The 23,425-nt window shown below is 43.6% G+C and overlaps 1 protein-coding gene across 1 annotated transcript in view; it reads right to left on the reverse strand.

Moving 5' to 3' along the window:
• Nucleotides 1-6,521: 6,521 nt before the first annotated feature.
• ABCC4 (ATP binding cassette subfamily C member 4) overlaps nucleotides 6,522-23,425 on the reverse strand; it is a 212,172-nt gene continuing 195,268 nt past the window's right edge. The window contains exons 30-31 of the mRNA XM_037132441.2: nucleotides 21,124-21,258; nucleotides 6,522-11,236 (exon numbers count right to left, since the gene is read on the reverse strand). Coding sequence (XP_036988336.2) covers nucleotides 11,129-11,236; nucleotides 21,124-21,258 — 243 coding nt within the window. The 3' untranslated portion in view covers nucleotides 6,522-11,128. The remainder of the gene's footprint in view (nucleotides 11,237-21,123; nucleotides 21,259-23,425) is intronic.

Below are 23,425 nucleotides of genomic sequence, written 5' to 3' on the forward strand. Positions count from 1 at the left end.
ATAGCACGGTTCACACATAAACACGTCGTCTCCAGCCAGTTGCCTTAAAGTTCAAACTACATCTGATTTTTTTGATGTTGAGATGAAGGTGACATTTGTTTACCTGAAACAAGGATCAACTTGTTCAACTAACACGCAGTATGAAAGCCATTCGTTCTTTCAACTGGGCACCGATTACTGGGCTACGGTTCGGATGCCATGTTTAGCCAGACCCTGATCAAAGAGAGCTGGTTGCCCTCAAAAACATCCCCTGGTTCCTTCAGCAGGGGAAACGTCTCTTTACTAAAGCAGACCTGGTTCTTCAAGTTTGTTCTCCCCAAAATGATGAACGCCAAGTCCAGTCCTACGAGATCCTTCAACCAACTCGGACTCAGAGTAGATTTGAGTGATAATTTGGCTTAATAGGCAAGACTGGTGAGTGGGTGGGGCTCCAATCTGTGTATCTGGCTGCCCAGAGAGAAGCCAGATTCAATCACCTGTGTGCTATCAGGGTCCTGGCGACTTCCTTGTGGCGATTTGATATCAGTGTGCAACCTGGCTGTTGACATGTCTTTACTGGTAAAGTTTCTGTCATGCTCACCAAGGATGAGTTCTTCCAGATGGGTCACAAACACTCTCACCCCCACATCATGTGGGGTATCCCTTGCTTCTTTTCTTAGAGGAAGCAATGTGGTGAACTCAGCGGTGTTAAAGTGTGAGTGACTCAATGTTTTACTCCTTTACACAAAAACAGTAGCTTGGTTTGGAAAGGGCCTCAAGCCAAGAGCACCAGGTGTCCACAGGAGTGGATCATCCATGATGTTCCCCATTGCTGAGGAACATATATTATACAGAAGATTTTTCCCAGGGCTCTTTAAATCTCTATACATGAATGGCTATCTGGTCTACCGACTGAAAAACCTCGCCTTGAAGAGGGGCTCCTGGCACTGCTGAAAACACGAGTCACATCTTTATCAGGGAGGGTTGAATATTGCTGACTCCAATATAGAACTTGTTCTCAAAAAGGCTACCTACTCTCTGCTTCCCAACAACTTACAGTCAGGAAATCTTAGAAGCTGGAGTCATGTTCTGCTTCGGAGGAGAGGGACTGAAGGTGTAAAAGCAAGGAAACAGGACCAAAAGCTACCTACAGACAGCTAACTTGTTCCTCCTCCATGTGCGGATGCTTGGCCATGGACATGACACTGGGCTGGCTTACTGAGGCTGTCTACCCATCTGCCTACCTCCCCGTTGGAGCTCGTCTGCTGGAGAAAGACTTGAAAGTCCAAATTCCACTGAAAAAGGCGATGTCTCAGGTTCCTAGCTGTCATCTGCATTTCTGGCCCTGCCCAGGTAAATCAGAAGCTCTGCCATTGTTACAATACAGGGCAAATATTAGGTCTCTCAGGGAAACTTGCCTAAAAATTACTTGGCCCAATAACTGATTTTAGGGGGCTCCCAAAGAAAAATACATGGCAGCAAATCTAGAGCCAATGTGTAATTTAGAAGCCCCCCAAAAAAGTCCCCATAAAAACTAGGTCTGCTATAGAGACAAGACCATTATTGTGGCTGTTGGGTAGTTGCATTGAATGAGTAGGTTGTACTCCACTGTTAACTTGAATTTCTTTTTAACTCTCTGACAATTATATTTACATATTTATAAAACATTTTTTATAAATGAATGATTATTTGTCTGACCTGAATGTGTCGTTCAAAAATTGTTTCTGAACACAGAGCCCTATCAAGTTGAGTATTCACATGGCCTGAGTTTTACGTGGGAATACACTGAAATTTCCAAACCGGCCAGATAACGCTGGAGAACAGGTACACTGGAAAGATATGCAGGCTGTGACACACAGCTCTTCTGAAGAACCGCACAGCTCAAGGGGGATCCGATGTAAAGATATGGAGGCTGGGAACTCCTGTGTGCACAGAGAAGACATTATTTACAAATAAAATGTGAACCCACTAGTTTATCCTCACCAAAGGAGGGACCACAACTTCATCTATTTTGTGAACAGTGGCATGAATGATACCGTTCTGGAAATTTGGCCCATCTGTGATTCTACATCTGGCATTATCATATCCTTAAAAGATCACAGAATGCTGTGTCTTGCCTGTGCGAGAAGTAATTTTGTTAGCAGGCGGCGCCTTGGCTCTGCACTCTCCTCCTGGGAGAAGGTGTGCTTTCCCCCAGGCTAGACTGCCTCCGTGAAACTTGGAGGGAGCTGTGTGAACTGTACCCACAATCTCGAGCTTGTCTGATGATTTTTATAGAACACATAGAGTCATCTCTTGCTTATCACCATGTGGACTTTTTTCTCTGTGGATGAGCTGTGGGAAAGTTTTTTTTTTTTAAACTTTTTATTTTGGAAAAACAGTTTAAATTTACAGAAAAGTTGCAGTAATAGTACAAGGAAATGCTGTGTATCTTCCTTCCAGGTTCATGCCCTCATTTTCCCAACATGTGCTTTCCCTCTTCACAAACAGACAGACAGACACATAAGGTTTTCAATCCAGGATCATGTATATCACAAAAATGTTATGGGCTATATAAACCATACATAATACGTTATCATTTTTGCAGAACCATTTGAAAGTAAGTTGCAGATATCATAACCTTTCATCACTAAATACATAGTGTATGTTTCCTAAAAACATTCTCTTACATAAGCATAGTATAATGAGTAAAGTCAGGACATGTAATATTGATACAATCGTATTAATTACCATTTATACACTTCTCATCCAAAGTTTACCAATGATCTCAGCACTGTCCTTTATTAATTTTTTTTTTTTTACCTCCAGGATCATACAGTATATTCAACTGTCTTCTCTGCTCAGCATGCACTAAATCTGAAATACTCCCTCCCCCTTTGTCGTTGTGTAGAATGCCCTCTGTTTGCACTGGACTGTTGATGTGATGGAGACCGTGCTTTTTCCCTTCGGCGGGGGAGGCAGGGACCCCACACAGATGGCTGCCTGTCCCCACTGTCACTGCCTGCACACTGGGCAGCCAGAATGTCAGTTGGTCCATCACTGGTGCTGTCAACCCTGGTTGCCTGGTTAGGGTGGTGCCTGCTGGATTTTCCCAGTTTAAAGATATGATCTTCCACCTTATAAACTAATTAAGCTGGGAAGGTACTGTCAGTCTATGAATATGCTGTCTCCCCTCCCCAGCCGCTATATCTATCTAGTAGCCAATGGTGGATTTTGTTTGATTCCTGACAATGGTGGACATGAAGTGCTGTTCTTGGTCCATCCTTTTATGTTTATTAGTTGGCATTGTAAAGCAAAAAAAAAAAAAAAAAAGAGCTTTTCCCTTTATTTCTCATTTATCTTATTGGATTTGATGTGGACTCGAAGATTTTTAAAGATTCCTTGTTATAAAATGGGAAGTTCTCAAATCTTCAATTCCCTTTTGGTTCTTCCGTCCTTCTACACAGTGCTCCCAACATGGTTTAAGCTGTCTCACAGAGACTCCGTTTACCTTGTCTAGGTAGTCTGCAAAATTTAATTTTAGCAGTTTTGCACGTCATGCCCTCCAAAATTAAATGCGATTAACTTCTGGATCAAGCGCTGTTTTGGAATACCCAAAGCTCCCTGTATTGGGATGGATAATTGTGAGTTGGCTAGTTTTATGAGCATGGATGCTGAGTGAAGGACTGAAATTGTTTAGAACTGTCCAATGGAAGCTTTCTGTTAAACAGTGTGAGCATATCTGAGTCTTGATCTTGGTTCTCCTTGACAAAACCATGCGATCCCAGTGTTGACCCCCAAGGCAAGTTAGATGGGCCCGGTGTACAGAAGGAAGCCCTATAGGGCTGGGGCATGTTATTTCTTTTACTGTCATTTTCAACTTCTAAATGCAAATAAACATGTTTCTCTTGGCCTTTCAACACACACTGCTGTTCTGCTGTTTTAGTTTTTGGAAGGAAATAAGGTTACTGCTCCTTAGAACATTAGATTTAAAAAGCAAATGCTCAGTTAATCTATACTCTTTCTGTTTTTTAAAGGAAAATCAATAGCTTACACATAAAACCTCATGCTTCTGAAGGTTTTGTTAAGTGACCTGACGTGTTCCCAGGTACCTTCCCGAGAGGACTGTGTGGTAGACTCAAGAACATAGTGGGTATAAACATTGCATAATATTGTGTTGTCCTTTAAACACCTGCTTAGACTTAAGGGGGGAAATGCTTCTAATCTTGAATAGAAATTTCTTTTTAATTTTTATTAAATATTAATAAATATTTACTACTTAAATATTATTACATTTATTAAATCTATTTAATATTGCTCATTTATAGTAGAGCCTCTTGACAGTTTATGTGGTCTCATTTTATACATAAATATCATGGCATAATTTTTGCCTGATATGCTAACAGCTTATAAAGAGGCTGATGTTTATTGAGAGCTAACTACATATTCGGCATTGTTGTAAAGCAGTGCTTCTCTACTGCCTGGGAAGAAGGGTAGGACTTATTCAATTATTTATAATGTCTGACCCGTTGCAAACTAATAAATGATTCTCCTGCACGAGGCTAGCGTGCAGCTCCAGGCTCACGCACCTCAGTGGGCAAGTTCAATGCTCAAACTGGCCTCCAGCCTGTTCAACAAGATCCCACCAATCCTGAGTTTGGATGTAATGGCCGCATGAAGGGGCTAAACACTTTCTCGTTTCCCTGATTCCTACTTACAAACAGCTTGTGGACCAACAGTAGCAGACAGGCCACACACTGCGTCACTGTCTTATGTAATCTTTGCGATAGCCCTCTAAGAAAATTACTACCTCTATCTCAACCTTGCAGAGGAGAGGAGGCATGGTGTGCTTTCCAACCTGAAGAGCCCACACTCAGCAGGTAGAAAAACGAGAGTTTAAACCCAGGGAGCCGATACTCAGAAGAGCCAGTATATGAACCCGAAAGACCAACTCCGAAGCTCGTGCTCCTCCCCATCCGCTGGTTTCATTTTAACTATTTGTGAAGAACAATGTGATTTAGGCCATCAGACGAGGACCTCCTCAGAGTCTATAAGCCTACCTTCCTCCGACTATCTTGGTGGAAGAGGAAACGCTCCCTTGTCCAAGTGTTATGATTCCATCCTGTCTCTTTGGATGCTCTTGGCCCATTGGCCATCCCAGCCGAAGCAACTCTGCAAGGGCAGGAACTGTAGGCATCTTACAGACGAAGCAGCTGAGGTTTCTGAGAGGCTGAGACACTCACCCAAGCATGCAACTAAGGCAATGTGTCCACAGGGCGACCCTGTTCCATCTTGTGAGGGAAGGTGTCAGTTTATTACCCTGGCATGTTTGGCTGGTTAGTGCCTTCCTTTCATCCTCCGGCATTCCACTTTGGACAGTATGTTCCCATTGCTGGCCAGTGGCAGAGACAGAATTCGCATGCTGATCTGTGTGACGGACTCCAAACCCAGGGCTTTCTATTATCCTAGGCTTCCTCTCTACATTTCAAAATGATAAAGTCTAGAAGATTATTTTCCTAGTCATTATTCATTCATTTAGCACACCCTTATCGAGCACCCACTATGTGACAGACACGGTGCTGGAAGATTTAATTTAAAAATGCACAGGGCACAGTTCAAGTCTTTAGAAGCACATCATTTAGTGAGGGAACAGATGACCCCTGAATGCTCGTAGTCAGGGCAGCCTGTGGAATTTGCAGGGCCCAGTGCCAGGTGCGAAAAGCAGGCCCTTTGTTTAAAAGTGAACAATTTCAAGATGGTGACAAAAGGAAACTAAACGAAGTGTAGTTGTGTTTAATGAATGGAGGGCAGTCGGGGTATCACAGAGATGCATAGGAATTACCTGGGATGCAGACCGACTTGAAGATGGCTTTCTAAAGGACATGAAAACTGGGCTGAGCCTTGGCATGAAGGTGTCGCCCCTCCATGGACTTTCTTCTCTGTTTTTTAGACTACAGGGTATTGTGGAGAACCACTTAATCGGTCACTTTGACCTAAACATTATCACCAAGGATGTTCTGCCACCACACCACCTGATTCTCTCCCTCCGGATCTGTGACATGCTGTGGTGGGCAGAGATGAGCTGCCCAGGTCTCCCTTCAAGGACCTGTTGCCCCAGCTGCTGGAAGTATTGCCCAGTAGGCAGCCTTCAGCCACCAGCATTTGGGGGACAGCCTGCAGGCAACAGCTGATCAAGGGGGAGGTATTGAATGAAGGCCTGGCTGCTGGCAGGACAACCCTCCAGGGCCACCTTAGCTCCGGAGCTCACAGTGGTATCAGCTAAGGTTGTCTGGCCAGCCATTCTACTCGATTTCTCCCTCAGCCCTACCCAGCTCCTTCCCTCTCGGTCTCAAAAGTGTTGGTCCCAAAGGTACCCCTAATGAACATCCTGCACACTAATCTCCATCTCAGTCTGCATACCAGAGAACCAAACTGCAATGGTGTCGAGAGTCCAGTAATTACAGAGTATTTTTACTCAAAAATTATTGTTTACACATATCCTTTATTTCTAAATCCACAAATGGAATATAAAATGGTGGAAAGACTGTGTGTGTGTGTGTGAATATGGTTATCTCTTGATTTAAATCCTCAATTTGATAAAGCTCAACATCCACCATGCAAACACATACATCACATTTGGTGGAAATTAATCCACGAATTGATTGCATTTCTCGAGGAAACCAGTAACTATGTTTTAGTCTGTCTCCTTGTGGGATATTGTAGTTCATAACTCTGGTACTTTGGGAATAGAATTTTTTTGGACACATGTTCAGTTTTAGGTCATTTGTTAATGAAACTTCACTGACTATAAACATGGCTTTTAGAACATTTTTCTTGTTTTAATTTGAATGTTCTCCATTTTCTTCCTTTTAAGTGAAAAGATTCCTTCTCCATCATTCCACTTACTCAAATATAAGCATGTTGGTTCCTGAACTACCACTGCAGAATGACAAGGAAGGTTTTCTCTTGAGATGTGGGGTCCAGAATGTCATACAGTTTTCTAGGTAAAGGTGAATGTTAAAAACCATCCAAAACAGAACTGGTTATGTGAAGTGACTGACATATCCAGATGCTAAGTCTCAAATACTTCACGGCAACAGATTCTGAACATCACCGACTTTTCAGAATTCGATATGGAACAAATATTGAGGTTTGAGGAAAGGAGCTTCCAGTATCTCCAAACTGTCAGAAAGGAAAATACAGATCTCATCAGGTCACATAGGGACGTGTTAGCCTGTTGCTACGTTAACAGTTAACTCATCCATCATCACCACACTTAGTGAATCTAGCTCACTGCCTCCGTGAATTGGTTTGGACTGCTTCTTCGTAAGACACCTACCATTTACGGTGTTATCAAAAGCATTTAGCATTCGATTTTGTTTGTATCTCACTCATACAAATGGAAATGACAGAAGAGTGTAAGAGGAAACTTTTGGAGGTGATGGATATGTTGATTAGATAGATCGTGGTGGTTACATGGTATACACTTACCTCCAACCTCATGAATTTGTAGATATTAAATATGTACAGTCTTTGTATGTCAATCATACCTCAATAAAGTGGCTTTAAAAACCAGAACTTAGAAAATACTTACTACTCATCGCTTTGGTACTTATCCTGGAATTGGAGAGAGGTAGTGTGATTCATTTCATTAATCAGAGAAAACAGAGACCCTGACCCTCATGTGCCAAGACCTTCAAGACAGGCCACTCTCTGTGGATCACAGGACAACTCAAACAGACTCACAGTTTAAGCAGAAAATTGTTTCCCAGATGTGGATTAGTCCATTTTACATGATCAAGCCTCTGAATTTGAGTGATTCTAAAAGAAAAGCAGGCAGAGAACTCTGTTCTTAGTTAACTCAATTGTGAAGTACAGCCTGCAACAGAAAAGTGTAGCAAATAAATGAAGAGCCCAATACTGTTCTAACCACCACCTAGCTCCACCAGAGTATTTTACACACCCTGAAAGTTCCCCTTTTATTTCACTTTGAACACTATAGTTTAATTGTGACTGTGTTTGAACTTTGTATAAATGGAATATAAACATTCTTCCAGGTCCGGCTTAAATTTCTGAAATTCACCTGTGTCACTGATGTAATTGAATGACTTTCATTGCTTTGGAGTTTCTAATATATGAGAGTTTGTTTTCTTTTTGTTGTTGATGAGCATTTGGGTTATTTCCAGTTTGGGGCTATTAGAAATCATGTTTCTAGGAACATCCTTGAACACAACATCTCTTGGAGCACAAGTGTGTGTGTTTGGAGTAGAATGAATGGATCACAGAGTGTGTGGCTTGAGTCAATGATGTCCGACTGGTTTTCAAAGTCATTTTCTCAAAATACACATTTTAATACACACAGTAGTTGCAAGGAAATGGAGTCAGTCAGGCTCCTTCATCCTGACTTCTGAGAGGCTGTGACTTAGCAGTATTCATGTAACCTTGAGCATGGGCCCCTATGCGCAAAATCAAACTCTGTTATATAATGTCTTGGCATCCTGCCGGCTTTGTATGCATTTAGTACATAAGGGAGTCGGGACTTCCTGGGGTGTGGCTTGTGGCTTGCAGCGTGTGTATTGCCCCACCCTGGAATAAAGGCATGTCAGATATCCTGATGGCTCCAAAAATTTTCTTTCCATCTGCTCAAGTCCTGTGTGAATCTGCCTGACCTTGACCACTTCTAGAACAGTAGTGCACGAGAGTTCCACCTGCTCCGTTGGCACCTGACTGGCATGCTTGGCCATTCTAATGGCTGTCTAGTGGTATCTCATTGTGGTTTTAGTTTATATTTTCCTGGTAACTAACGAGAGTGAGCACTTTTCCAGTTATTGGCTATTTGGGTATTCTCTTTTGTGAAATGTCTATTCAATCTCTGTGTCTATTTATCTAACCAGGCTTTCTGTGGGTTAATGAATGCCAGGAGTTCCTTAGGTTCTAAGTACTGGTTCCCAGACTTCAGTCTGCATCAGAATCACCCTTTTTGGGGTTATGAAGACAGATTCCTGGCCCCCACCCCCAGAGGTTATGACTGGGTAGATACGGGGTGAGAAACAAGAATTTGCACTTCTAACAAGTTCCCAGGTGATGCTCAGGCTGCTGGTCCAGGGACTATACTTTGAGAACCCCGTTCTGCAGTGTTTTAAATGGACCACCAACAGATGATTCTTGTTAGTCTAGGACAAAGCAACCTTTCAAAAAACAAAAACCTCAACAATCTAATACTTGTTCAAGCCCAGGGCATAAGCTAATACTCTCTCCTTGTTCCTGCAAGTGGGACAACTGGGTTTGCTTCAGTAGCAACTATGTTAACCTGCCCTGAAAACCACCTATCTGCTGAGAATGTTCGGTCCACCCCATGAAAAGGTCAAGAGAACCTGCCAGTCATGGGAGGTATCTCAGGAAAACTCAGCGACTTTCAACCCAGCAAGGGCGCGCGCCAGCAATCCCTCTAAGAACAACAGCACGGAACTCTACACAGAGATGAAAACTGTCGTTTATTTCAACTAGATTTTGTTTCATTAAAAACTCTATGATGCAAGTAAAAATCACATAGAAACAGTTTTAAACTGCCTTTGACCTCTAAAGACAAACTAAACACACACACGTTTCCAATATTTCCACTGCTTCAACAACCCTCATGGTTACCCTCGCTGTTGTCCCAGTCTCCTGAAATACTAACCTTGACTATCAAACAGCTGATTGTTTCACTGGACTAGACGTTGACCATAATATTTTTAGACAGAAAATGTTCAACAGCTACTGCACTCACGTCATTTTGGTAGCTCTGTGTATGTGTGCGTGTGTGTGTGTTTAAGGCTTGATGCTATAAAACATTTGTTTCTGTTGAAGACTCCGAAAACCTGCTCTGTGAAGGCATAGAGGTATTATTATATTCGAGTTGAGGGTGGTTATACCTTATTCTGAGAGGTTACGAGAGTCCACTTAAAACCAGGACAGTCAAATCTTCAGTCACTTGACCCCAAGATACTATAGCCATCACCATCGAGAAAAACTAAAGACCCACAGTTCAAGGAGAGCACAGAAGGCCCTGGGATGCAGCGTGATCTGTCCATTTGCTAGTCAGAAAGGCCTAAACAAACTGCTCTCGTGGTGGATGGGAAACTTCCGTAACTGGGGTTGGCCTACACACGGGAGCCTTCTGGATGCATCCTGAGGATACACTGTGTGAGTGCAGTCAGTGTCTGCAGTGATCTTCGTTTTCTTCCTCACCAACGCAACACAGTCCACGTGGGCAGTTTAGAAGGACGTTCAATAAAGGCTACACCAAAGGTTTATGGTCAGAGGAAGGTCGGCCGGCAGAAACCCAAATGAGAGGAGCATTACCTATTCAGGAATTAGCGGGAGCGGTTTGCCTTTTCCCGACAACATCAGCACACTGCGTCTAAAACTGCACCAGCGACCATGGCAAAGTCATGCATATTTAAAGATGGTCAATGACCACACTTGGGTCCTTCATTACTATGTCGCCTACAAGTGCTTCTATTTTGAGAAAGCATTATTTTTCTCTTCCTTTTCTTTTGGAACATATAATTAAATACTGCCTCTCTATATTTTAATGATATCCATTTTTTTGGTGGGGGGAGAATATACTTTCCCTACTCTAACGCCACTTACACTGAAGCATATTTTTTGTTTTTCCTATTAGTTTTATCTGTGCTATTTGAGCCGGAAGCCTGTGGGGGGGAAACTAATGGATCCTAAGTATGTTGAAGAAAGTGGTAAGACAACACGGTGAGGTGACGTCACACAGTTTTCAAGTAAACAGAATCCCTGATAGAACCGGGAAGTAATATGTAATTTGTGGGGGGAGGGAAGTATCTCTTCCGACATTGTCTCGCACCTCACAAAATGAGCCTTGGCTCTGAGTCTCTTAAGGCACAAAACCTGGTAGAAAGCTTTTGTTGGTGACCTGTACTTCTCGTGTAGATAAGGAAAAAATACTATAACATATAAATATAAATATAAATAATAAGTAACTTTGATAGAGCCTGAGATCATTGGATGAAGTTGGAGTCCAAATCGAAACAAACTAACGTCTTATATGTGTTAACTATTTGGTTCTAGTGTAAAAAAAAAGTTTAGTGTGGTTCAGACAGTGCAAAAATATTGGAAAAAATGTCTTCAGAGTAGGCTGGACATCGTGGTAGAATCACAGGGCTGTCTCAAAAATAGTGAAGGCTGAGGGCTGTTCATTAGACGTGCTCATAACCACAGGGCCATTCTGGGTAATGTCCGGATAATGCCTTCTGAAGTACGCCTGTAATAAAACAAGGAAAAGACAGGCATAAAAAGAATGCGTTTAAAGTTTTAAAGTCCTTCTCCCTAGGGCAATGCATTTCTATGCCCACGGCTTCCTGTGAAGCCAACTCCTATCACTCATAGGAGCACAATTAAAAAAGAAATACAGGGATACATTTATTCTGTAAAGGAAGTCGCCCTATTAAAAACCCTCACCGAGGCCCGGCTCATTGCCAGACAACCTGTAGATCCACTTTAGTTCTGATCGCTCTGATTGGCAGATAGGTCTTATCGCTACATTACATTGATAAGCAGAGTCATTTTACTGACTCAAAACCTGGAGATAAATTAAAAACAGGGTGACAAAGAGGACGGGAAATCGAGCGTCTGCACAAGGGTTTCTCATTTTCACACACAAAACGAACACAATAGATTTGGATGTTAATATCTGGTTGTAATCCCTGTATTTTACCAACTCTGATGGACAAGTATTGAAACGCCGGCGTATATGGATGAAATATCCCGGCGTTTAATTTGTGCGGCAGCGCAGTTATGCGGCCTATAGAAATGTGATCTGGGGACAGTGGGCACAGTAATGAAAAGAGAAGCAAAAGCCTGAACAATGACTCAACCAAGCAACCTCTCTAAAAATGGGAGATGATACCAAATAATAGGACGGTTCTTTGCCGGGCCTTTGAGTTCCTGCATTCTACCAATTTCTAGCTGCACTAGGAAGAGATACAGGCTTCCTGATAAATGTATAATCAGGACATAAAGGAAATGAAATGCTGTCAAGTTCCTCTGTTCCGCAATCATCAGTTTTTAGCGGCTGTATCGTATCTCGGTTCCTTGACAGATACGCATAACAAAATGAAATAATGTCATGACTTGGGAGCTCTTATCTCAAAATGTGTTTGGGTGAAAAAGGCCTTCAAATGTAATTTTTTTTCTCCAAAGACGAATGTGAAAAGTTTTGTGTGCGTCTTTAAAACAGAAAATGTGCCATCTATCTGAGGCTGACAAGTGTCATGAGCTGGGTCCCTTCGGCACACGATTCCGGATCTCTTTTAGAAAACCCGGCTGCAAATCCATGCGTGGGTGCTGTCAACCCAGTCATCATGGAGAGAATGGCCTCCACGTACAAAAATGAAAAACACAGAGACAGCCGCCTTCCCGTGAAGTGTCCCCTCCCTTTCTCTTGTTGCTGACATACTTGCTGTTCCCAAAACATCCCTGTGTGGGAAATACTATACGCTGTCACTTTCGGAGAAAAACAGGAAATCCTTCCATAAGGCTGGGCCCCTACTGGGTGGACCCTGAGGCTCTTCCCATGAAAAAGCATGTCTTTAAAAATAAAGTTTCTATTGGGGGCTCCTTTACATTATCCCCCTCCTCCAGGTTTTAAAGAGAGCCATATTTTGTGTTGTTGGAGCTTATGTACTCCAAAAAATACAAAGAAACCACATTTCTTGGTGAAATTACAAACAGCCAGAAGGCCTGTCTCGCTCCCAGGCTACCTTGGCAGCTGCTCTTGGTGGGGGACCCAACGCAGGAAGTTGGTGGCTGCAAAGAAGACAAAAGAGTCACTGGTGTTGATCAACTGGAGGAGGCTCCGACTGGTTAGGAAAAGTGGAAAGTGTGTGCTGAGGCGCAGGCTGACCCCGAAGGTGATGAGACGAGACAGAGCGGGACTGGTCACCCTCACCAACCACTGTCCCGCCTTGAGGGCATTGGGGGCAGAGTGCCAGGCTGCGCTGGCCAGGCCTGGGGTCTGTCACCACCGCACTGGGCAGTGAGTGGGCAGTAACACTGCAGAGTGTGCACTGTTGTCATCAAGCCAGGTGACCCTGCCACAATTAGCAGCACACCAGGACAGCCGGGTCGGGAGGACATCCTGCAGCATTGTTCTTTAGTAAGACTGGCCAGAGCTCGGTTTAAAAAAACAAATAAATAAAAGTAAACCAAAACTGCCCAAAGGACAAACGGAAAGTCATTTCATTTTCTACTGCCTGACTGTCCTCCTCAAATAAGCCCATTAATTCCTTTCCCCGTGACCCTCTCAGTGTCATGTATTCAGTGAAGGGTGTGTCGTTGTTAGCAACTGTCCACTAAAATGGTCTTAGCTTCACGGCCGAAGTGCTAGAAACTGAACAGGGGAAACGGCCTTCCTGGGTATACACCCTTTATTTGACCTTCCCTGTTCTCATCTGTGGCCACGTTTCACAGCACCCTCTGCCCGCCAGCAGAGGTGCAGATGGCGGCAGGCTCACAGCGCGGCGGTGCAGGGAGATGCCGTGACTGGGCGCTTGCCCGAGGGGTCCTGGTGCGCAGGCTAAGCCCACGGAGGGGGCCAGTCTCAGCTCCCTGTTCTGGGACTCACTGCTGATCCCAGAAAAGTCGCTTCACCTCTCTCCATCCTGGCTGCCTCATTTGGGAAATGAGACAATGACTTACCTCATAGGAACTAATTAATGGCTACAAACTGCATGCTGAAAACCTGCGGAGTTAAGTGCTGGGTGTGGTTATGGTGCTGCTCGGAGAAGTGGCCCCTCAGCCCACAGAACGCAGCAGCATCGCCTCCCTTGGATGGTGAGAACAAAGCATCTGGGAAGCCCTTTCGTGGATCTTTTGATATTGTCTCTACAGAGCCCCAGAGCTGTACGGGGACACGTCTAATCCGATGGGAAAACCCAGGAGGCAGGAGGGCAGTGGAGAGGTTACGGAAGTAGTGGAGCACCAACTGGTGACTCTGAGCAGTCACTGGGGCTCTTCTGCCATTTGTCAAGAAGGGATAATGCCAACACAGAATGGTCTGTGGAGATTCAAGGAGACAATGCCGTACGCGTTCAAGTTCAGGGCCAGAAGGATGTTAGACCAGTGAGTGTCCGGTTTCTTGTCTCTCTTCTCCTCCTTCTCTTGGGTTTGGTTCATTATAATTTCTCTAATATAGGCTGAACCTGTATGGAGTGTTTAAGGTGTAAATTGTCAATAAAGCCACCATCATGGAGTTAGAGCGTATTAAACATGACAGGGCTATGAAGTTCCCCTGCACCGATAATGGGGAGCATTTTTGGTAACACTGTATTCACAAGGTGTGGTGCATTACTCGGTACGTTGAATTCTGGCTCAGAGCTCTGTCAGTTCATTCTCCCTGAACTGTGCGGCCCAAGCTCAGTGGCAGTAACTCTCAAGCTAACCTTTAAAACAGGCTGACTTTGGTGTACATGTCAGCCTGCGCATTATCAAGTTAAAGAATACTGGCGAGTTAGAGAGGACTTTCACTTTTAAGATAATGAAAATGAATTTGCTCTCTCTATACCCTCTCAGAAACCACCCTAAACAGCTAAAATATGAGTTTTTTAAAGCCCATCTTTGAAAAAATCAGGAGTCACCTGAAATCCCAAATGGCAAAATATTTAGAAGAGCTGCCGTACACAGCTGAATCCAACGGGGCTGGGACCAGACAGAGAGAGGGCAGCGGCGGGAGCAGACCTCGGCAACCATGGGAGAGCACAGCTCTCCAACTAACTGGCAAATTCCAAGAAAGGTGTGTCCATGAGGAACCACAGAGAACCGCCATCTCTCCCTGAAGCATGCACACTGGTCAGGCCCTAGGTGAAGAGAGACCCTAAACTGCAATGGGCATCATAACTGCCCATCTTTGCAGCTGGGGAGGAGGGCCGGCTACATGGATACACATTCTCAATTTTTCTCTCGCTCACCTGCACACACACTCCCCTGTTCTTTTGAACCACAAGGAGCTTCCTTGCTGAGTAGAGAGAATGCTCCTTAGCCTAAAATAATGCCCTGGCCACAACTATTCTGCAAATAGATGGTCTAGGAAAAACTCACTTAATTCAAAGGTCAGTAGTAGGACCTTTCATAATAATACTGCAAAAGTAATAGTACAGGATCTACAAAATACAGAATAAAATGTGAGGAAAAGGAACAAGACAAGCACATGACGGATGAATACTTACTCTCTGAACAAGTCAAAATTATGACAAATGTATGTAACACGGTCAAAGAAAATATAGTAGAAGAACCAGCCTGTGAACAATTGAGATCTGGCAGTCCAGGGAAGCACGGTGCCGGAATGGAAGATAATGATGTATGAGTTGGCAGAGCCCAAAGGTGAAATGGAAGAGAAAAATGAGAACATCCAAGCAGCAGAAGTTCCACTGAAGGCAACACTAAGGAGTTCAGCCACTGCTGGTGGAGTGGGAAGAACAGAATGAAACGTGGAGGAAAGGATCGAGAAAGCGAGCAAAGTAACTGGAAATTAATAAAAGACAAAGGATAACATACACATGATACAGAAGAGAATCAAATAAAAAATTCGAAGATGTAATTCAAGTAAACTTCCAGAAATAAAAGAAGACTTGAAATTAGAGACCAAAAGTGTGCTGATATCCTAGGAAAGATCAAATTATGTTTGACTGGGCTGCAGACTTCTCTACATGAATAAACAAGACCCGAAGACCCTGGAGCAAAGATGACCCAGAATTTTTACAGCTGGAGAATTTAAATAGAAAGGTAGCAGACACATATCCCATACATACATGTTAAGCCGAGGGTTCCAGCTCCAATGAACCCTCCTTTAAGATGGAAAAGTACGTTGATTTTCAACCTTTCCTTTTTACTGCCACCACAATGCTAACTACATCCCACTTTACAACGAGACTCTGTACAAATTCTCTACCCACACCTGTACTTATTTGTATTGACAGGAGTCTCCCAAACTAGTTACTATGACTATGAAGGATTCATTGTTATTTTTCTCTGTTCCATTCTTTCCTATTTCATTTCCTAAAACACCCTGGTCGCAACCGACTCAATGGATCTCACAGCTCCACTGATGGATCAAAGCCCAAAGTTTAGCCAACTCAGAGATGGAGAAGTCCATATTTAAAACAAGTAACATAGTAGTGATTCAAGTGTTTTTTTTTAAGATTAGAAGGTGAATAGAAGAAAGCTAAACAACCAAAACTTGGTGGCAAAACAAAGAGAGGGATGATATGTTGTCATTGTTTGTCAGGGGAGTCAAATAATACTAAAGAAATAAAGTCTTCCTAAAAGAAATAAAAACATACATAAAGCAATATGCAAAAAACCCAAAATTACATACCACAAATTAAAAGCTTAAAAAAAAACAATAAAAACTGAAAGTATAACAAATGTGACAGAACAAAGAACATACCTATAATCTCAATAAACGTAAATGGACTAAACTCATCTGTTTAAAAAAAGGCTAAGATTAAATCTCAGAACTAAGCCTAATTGCATGCCATTCACCGAAGGTACATCTACAGTTTGACATCTTTATAGACATTCCTGGAAAATGAAAGAAAGTGACAGCAGGGGACTCAGTTTTAGTTTTAAACCAACTTGGATTCAGGGCCAGGAGCATTAAATGAATCAAAGACAGGAACTTTAAAATAGTAGAAAAAAAATTTTTTTAAGTAGAAAATAGAATTCATAGTGAGCCCTGGCTGGTGTGGCTCAATGGATTGAGTGCTAGCCTGCGAAGCAAGGAGTTGCTGGTTCAATCTCCAGTCTAGCACACATGCCTGGGTTGTGGGCCAGGTCCCCAGTGGAGGGTGCGTGAGAGGCAACCACACATTAAGTAGATCTAATTAAAGTTATTAAACTATCTCCCCTAAACAGACAATAGTTCCTCTTTTCACATGTCAGAAGAATATTCACGAAAATTGCTTATATATGAGGACACAAAAACTATTAATATTATACATACTGTTTCTGAATGGAAATAGTACAGACAGCATTTTTTTGCTCACAAGGCAATGAAAGTCAACACTGATGATGACAGAAAACAAACATAAAAGCCCCTATTCACCAGAGAATTTTAAAGACCTCCTTCTCAAATAACTCTCAGACCAAAGGGAAATCAAAACCTACTTTCAGGATCTCTATATAAAAACTTAGACTATGAGAAAAGCACCATATACCAGAACCTATAAGATATAACTGGAACAATATTCAAAGAACAGTTTATAGCCTTGAAATATTTATACTAATAAACAAGAAAAAATAAAAGCACATGCATTCAAGAAGTAAATGACAATAAAATAAACCACAGAAAGAAGGAATGAATAAAGATAGACACAGACAGAATTGATAAATTGTAAGACAGCATTTGAAATCAAGTAAATTTGAGAGCTCCTTCTTTAGGGAAAAAATATAAAACCCTTAACAGTTAATCAGAAGGAAAAATAAGGAGTAGGGAAGGAGACAGCATAAATACCACATTTTGCCATGTATGGTGTGCACTTTTTCTGCCCAAATTTTTGAATGAAAAATGAGGATGTGCATTATATATGGGTAATACCTGAAATACTGTATCCTTGTGTTTTGTAATTATTTGTTACATACATTTTCTTGTACCATAATATGTTCAAAAATAAATGTTAGCCCTGGCTGGTATAGCTCAGTGGATTGAGCGCAGGCCTGCGAACCAAAGGATTGAGGTTCAATCCCCAGTCAGGGCTCATGACTGGGTTGCAGGCCAGTTCCCAGCAGGGGACACACGAGAGGCAACCATACACTGATACTTCTCTCCCTCTCTCCTTCCCTTCCCCTCTAAAGATACATACATAAAATCTTTTAAAAAATAAAATAAATGCTAAAATTCCTTTACAGTGCAAAAAACAAGTATCTAAATACAGATAAATACATACAAAATTGAATCAAAATTAAAATGGGACATCTTTTTCCTGAAAGTTTGGGCCAAAAATGTGGGAGTACATTATACCCTGCAACGTACAGTACTAAGTAGCCATGGAAAAGAATGAGATAACTATATGCCTGGGTATAACCTGACATCTAATATTACATTTAAAAATAGAGAACCGAGTATCATTTGTACTTCAAAGCCGGAGTGTCCACGCATGGCAGAGAAACACTGATGGCAGTCCCTGGTGCCGGGGCTCTGTTCTGGGCAGGCGCCATGACGATGGCAGTGGCGGGGTGACTTCTTTTTAAAAACTAACTAAAAAGTAGAGATTTTGGATTTTTAACGTTCAATGTACTATTTGTTAAAAAAGCTAATCGTCATACACAAATATCAATCACTGAGAGTCTCTAAAGCGACTTAGAAGAACTTTGGATTTGTCTTTTGTGCTTTTGTGGTTCCAGAGGCAAAAGAGTTCAATGCTCAGCCTTGGAAAAAATGACCCAACTTTTCTCATGGACAGGCAGCCTCCTTTCACATTTGGGAAAAGCTCCGTCTTCCCCAAAGCGCCGGAGCGTGGCTCTTCTTGTCGGATCCTGGTGGAGCAGGGTGAAGAAGCGGGGCCGCTGAGGGCAGAGACGCTGGGCGACTCATCAGCCCATGTGGCTCCTGAGTGAGAGCCCCTTTCACCATTCCAACTGGTCCAGGCGCCTAGAATCCAGGGCCTGGGCATTTTGTGACTTTGGGATTTGCATCTGGTGATGTCACGAAGAGATAACACAGCACCTCTGCCACATGCTGGGAACAGAGGGTCTTCAGAAACCTCAGTGCAGGTCTGCTCCATCAGGTGAGAGAGGGAATGACAGGCCTTCACCCTGCGTTACGGGCTGAACTGTGTGCCCTCAAAACACATGAGGACGTCCTGACCCTCAAATGTAACTGGACGTGGAGATAGGGGTCCATTGGGTTAAAACAAGGTCCCACCAGTGGGCCCTAATCTAATATGCCAGGTGTCCTTACAAGAGAAGGAGGTGAGGACACAGACACATGGAGGGGGAAAAGCATGTGGAGACAGGAAGAGAGCCAGCCATTAACAAGCCAGGGACAGTGGCCCCTGGCTTCCAGGACGGTGAGGAAACAAATTTCTGTTGTTTAACCGACCTATCCGGGGCCACTTCACTATTGAAGCCCTGGCGAACTAACGTGCCCTTCCACGTCATGTCTCCAAAAAGCACTTTCTCTACAATGTCATGATCATGAGTGATTCAGCCCCCACACCAACATTTTCACAGGAGCACCTATGTGGTCCAGAAAACATAATTTCAAAGTAACTTTTCCCGGGTGTTGAGTTTTCTTTTCAAATGAATGAATTCTAATCCGCCAGAGTGAAAAGCTTGCTGATTTAGTTAACGACCCTCTTGGTGTTAGTTTGGATGATGCATTGCTAGCTGTTGCTTGCACGTCTGGTTGGCAGTCTGGTGGTGTGTCTCCCCAGGGGACTGAGCATGTGCAGGAAGAACGCCAAGAAGGTGTGCAAAGGGAATGAGAATCGAGACATGTCTTTCCTCATGTCTTTTTGTGGGGGGTGACCTGAGCCAGTGTAGGACTAAAATCCAAGAGTCGTGATCTGCCCCCACGAAAACTTGAGGGACTGGCCCCACCTTGGACACCACAAGAGACAAGGAACAGCCTTTTCAAACTGGACATGGCACGCGGAGCCGGGGTGGCAGCCAACCACTCCCTGCCACTTTCCACCAACCGGCGCTGTGACCCAATCTCCTCACCCATGAAGTGGGATAAGAAAATAGGAGAAGTAAAATCGCACGTGTGAGAACCACGGGAAATAGACTGTCAAGAACAACACATGTAATTTACCATTCGCACTGTCCATTTAGGTCAAAGATTACTGGACCAGGAATCACGAGACTCCTAATGCCATGACCTATGTGCTTTTCTGTATGTCTGTTACACTTGAATGAAAACATTTACCGAAAGAACAATTTCTATTGGTAATTCTGTGTTTATTACAAACTAGTGTAGCACTAGCTATATCTCTCTCTCTATGTATATGGTGCCAATTTCCTTCTCAGAGGCCTTAGCTTTCTCATCTGCAAAATAAGAATGCTGAACTATTATTATCTGGGCCTACCTAAAATTCTGTGATCTTTTCTCATTACTCAACACCTTGATACCATGTAACAAATTTTTTAAATGGAGCCTCTGATGCTTAGGAAGGGACACACCTCTTTGATGTAAAATGCCTGAGGTCAAAGAACAAAAGGGTTTGTGAGATTTCTGGCTGTTTTTGCAACTAGATTATTCAGGGGACCCCGAAGGATCCATCAGGTCTTAGAAGGGAACCTTCGGCTGGGAGACGATGGAGTAAATGAAAGCTCTGTGTGGATGTCAGGAACTCAAAACAGTCGTCCACGGGTAGCTTCCCTAGATCCCCGCACCATGTATGTACTCAGGAAAAGCTCAGAGCACCGACTTCGTCATTCCTAAACTTAGGGCTTCACTCCAGTTCTGCCAACGATTCAGGGAGCTACAAAGCCCAGGGCGAGTTCCTTCCCTTCTCCCAAGCCCCAGCCTCTCAAACGGGCACAAGGACAGCAAGACCTGCAGCCCAGTGTGTGGCACTCAAGTGGCAGGGCCTGGCACCCTTTCCTCACTGTAGTGGTCACTCAGCGTGGACACTGCGTATCTCTGCTCTTCTCCATTTCTGGTTAGTACTGTCAGTGTTTACAGCATGCCTACCATTTCCCTGGTAGATCTTTCTAAATCTAACAAACAACGGTCCGCATTTTTGTCTCCGAAACTCTGCAACTTCCCAGATGTACCGCGGCAGCATTTTCATCTCAAATGCGCCACGCACCAATTCAAATGAAAAGCAACGAGCCTGTGAAATGGGAGCGTTCTGTGCTGTGCAAGACTCCGAACCAGAAACGTCTAAACAGATGAAAAGCGCGACCCGAGATCCGTCCCAGGCACACGTGAGCACGCACACACCCCACACCCCGGCCCCATCACGTCTGCCGATTCTCAGCAGACCTGACTTCAACCTGGGACGTGTTGTTAAGACACGAAGCTGTGTCTCCAGAGGCTTATAATTGAAAAGGGCACAGAGTGCTCGTTACCGTGGCCCGTGGTGCCAGGTTGTGAGGAGGCGTCCCCGGAGACGCACTGTAATTACAGCCCCCCCGCGGCGCGCTCACCTGCTTGGCTATTTCGGTGAGGGCAGCAGCTTCTGCTTTGCCCAGTTGCTGCACCATCTTGTAAAATAGGCTCTCTTTATTCTGCAGCAAAACATAGGGCTCATCATATTCTTTCAGTCTTCCCGAATCCAAAACCTGTTCATCAGCAGAAAGAACCCATCAGCACACAATGTTTCGCAGTAACGTATCATAACTCAGACAATATTTTGGGAAGCAGCAGCAGAGAGAGAATAGAGAGGGTCTATTTGGGTGGTAGACCTGGCGGGGGTTTAAATGGTTTGATTACCCTGGTTTACTAGGCAGACAAAGGCCTAACCCGGTCCTTTATTATTATAATGTTAGAGGAAAGGGAGAAACTGAGAGTTTTAGACTATGATTACGGGCACTCAGCAGACCCGTGGCATTTTTATTCTCTGCCAGTGGCATTTTGGGTTCTTTCCATTGGTTAGCGTGTTCAGCTCTCAGACTCTGAGCTTTGAGGGCTATTTCTTCATACACTCAGAGTTGGGAAGTTTCTCGATTCAAGAAAATCAAACTCAAAATTTATCTGAAAAGTCAGATGATGTCCTACAAACCAGATGGCAGTGACCTGAGAGCGAACTAACTGCCAAGCCGGCCTGACAGAACCTGAACAGTATGTGGAGAGGAAGCAAGCCCCCTCCGGAGTCCCTTGTCACCAAGATGAAGGTGTATCTTCCAGGTCGCTCTGGCTGCAGTTGGTTATTCTGAGAGTGAAAGGCCGGCCAGAGAGCTGCTACCCAAGCGGCTCTGCACAGGAGAACTCTCTAGAAATCCAACTTTCTCTCTGGATAAGACTAAAGAGGCAATGGAGAAACTGAGTTCCAAATTCCAGGGACCATGGCCCACGTAGCACACGGGGGCAGCCCCGCCTGAACGTCCCGCCAAGGACCTGTTTCCACGGCCCCCTCTCCCTGCTTCTCTGCCCCCCTCTGGGCAGCTGCCGCCTTCCAGCCGTTCTGCCGCTCGTCACTGTGCCCACCGGAAATTGAAAGGGAGAGAAGGGGGTCTCCTGGCTGCATCTCCACTTATTTGGGCCTTGGTTAAGGGCTTCAGGAAGGGGAAGAAGGGGTTTGAGACAAGTGGCTCCAATGAGCTACCTAGAAAAGCGCTTCTGATGTGAATGAAGTGGCACTTAGTTCTTATGTAGGCCGCAGGTAGGGTGGATTGATCTTAACAGGATACGCTGAATATCTAAGCAGAATACACTGTTTTTCCACATTGAGGAATTAGTTAATTCTGTCCCGTGGTATTTTTTCTTTAAAAATTATTTATTTATTTATTTGCTTATGTATGTATGTATTTTTAGAGAGAGGGGAAGGGAGGGAGAGAGGGAAAGGAACATCAACTGACTGTCTCTGGTAGGTGCCCTGTGGCCTGACCTGGGACCAAGCCCGTAGCCTAGGCACGTGCCCTGACCAGGAATCGAACCTGAGACCTTTGTTTTGTGGGATGATGCTCAACCAACTGAGCCATACCAGTCGGGGCTGTCCTGTGGTATTTCATGGGAAACATTTATTAAGTCTTTTATAAAGGGCATTTTCCTGTTGCTCTTTTGTTTACTACTGGGAATCACTGCTAAGGGCAGCTTTGTCAAAAGAGTTCAGGAATAATTGAATCTGTCACATCCACATGATAATTAAGATGTCCTATAATTTGGCCTGACAGTTTAGATGCCCTGAATGTGTAATTTACTTAAGCACAGCATTATAGAGAATAACCACTCCTCCTGATGTGGAAGGAAAAAAACGCAGTTTTAAAATACACATCTCTCTCATGCTCAAGGCTGAGTAAATAGGTGAATCAAATTACTTCATATAATGAAAAACTTTACATTCTGCAAAAGCAACAAGTGAGCTTAAAAAAAAAAACATCAGCACTTCACACACACACACGCCGTTGGTGGAAAATCAGTTCTCTGGCTGTAAAGACTTCACATAATGTCTAACAGAGGTATGACTGATATTTCCCCCTTGTGCGACTTCCTATGTAATCAAATTTGAGTGAATAGTGAATCTTTCCATTTTCTTGCATATTGTCTGAAAACACAGGGATGCTTCTGAGACAGGCCTCCTAAGAACCAGCCAGGATGCAAAACAGCAGAACCAGAGGAAGACAAACACACTCACAAAGCAGTAAGAGGAACCATATAAATGACAGGAAGATCATTTTGGTCAAAATCTTTGGAGCCTTATACGTGTCAGCAATTTAATGGCCGTGTATTATATTTCATGAGGGGAGCTGTCAATCTTGCAGCAGGACACAGAATGGTGGAGATTGGTTA

Source organism: Artibeus jamaicensis, unplaced genomic scaffold (assembly GCF_021234435.1).
Source record: "Artibeus jamaicensis isolate MK-2021 breed Jamaican fruit bat unplaced genomic scaffold, CSHL_Jam_final contig_415, whole genome shotgun sequence".
Taxonomy (NCBI): Eukaryota; Metazoa; Chordata; class Mammalia; order Chiroptera; family Phyllostomidae; genus Artibeus; species Artibeus jamaicensis.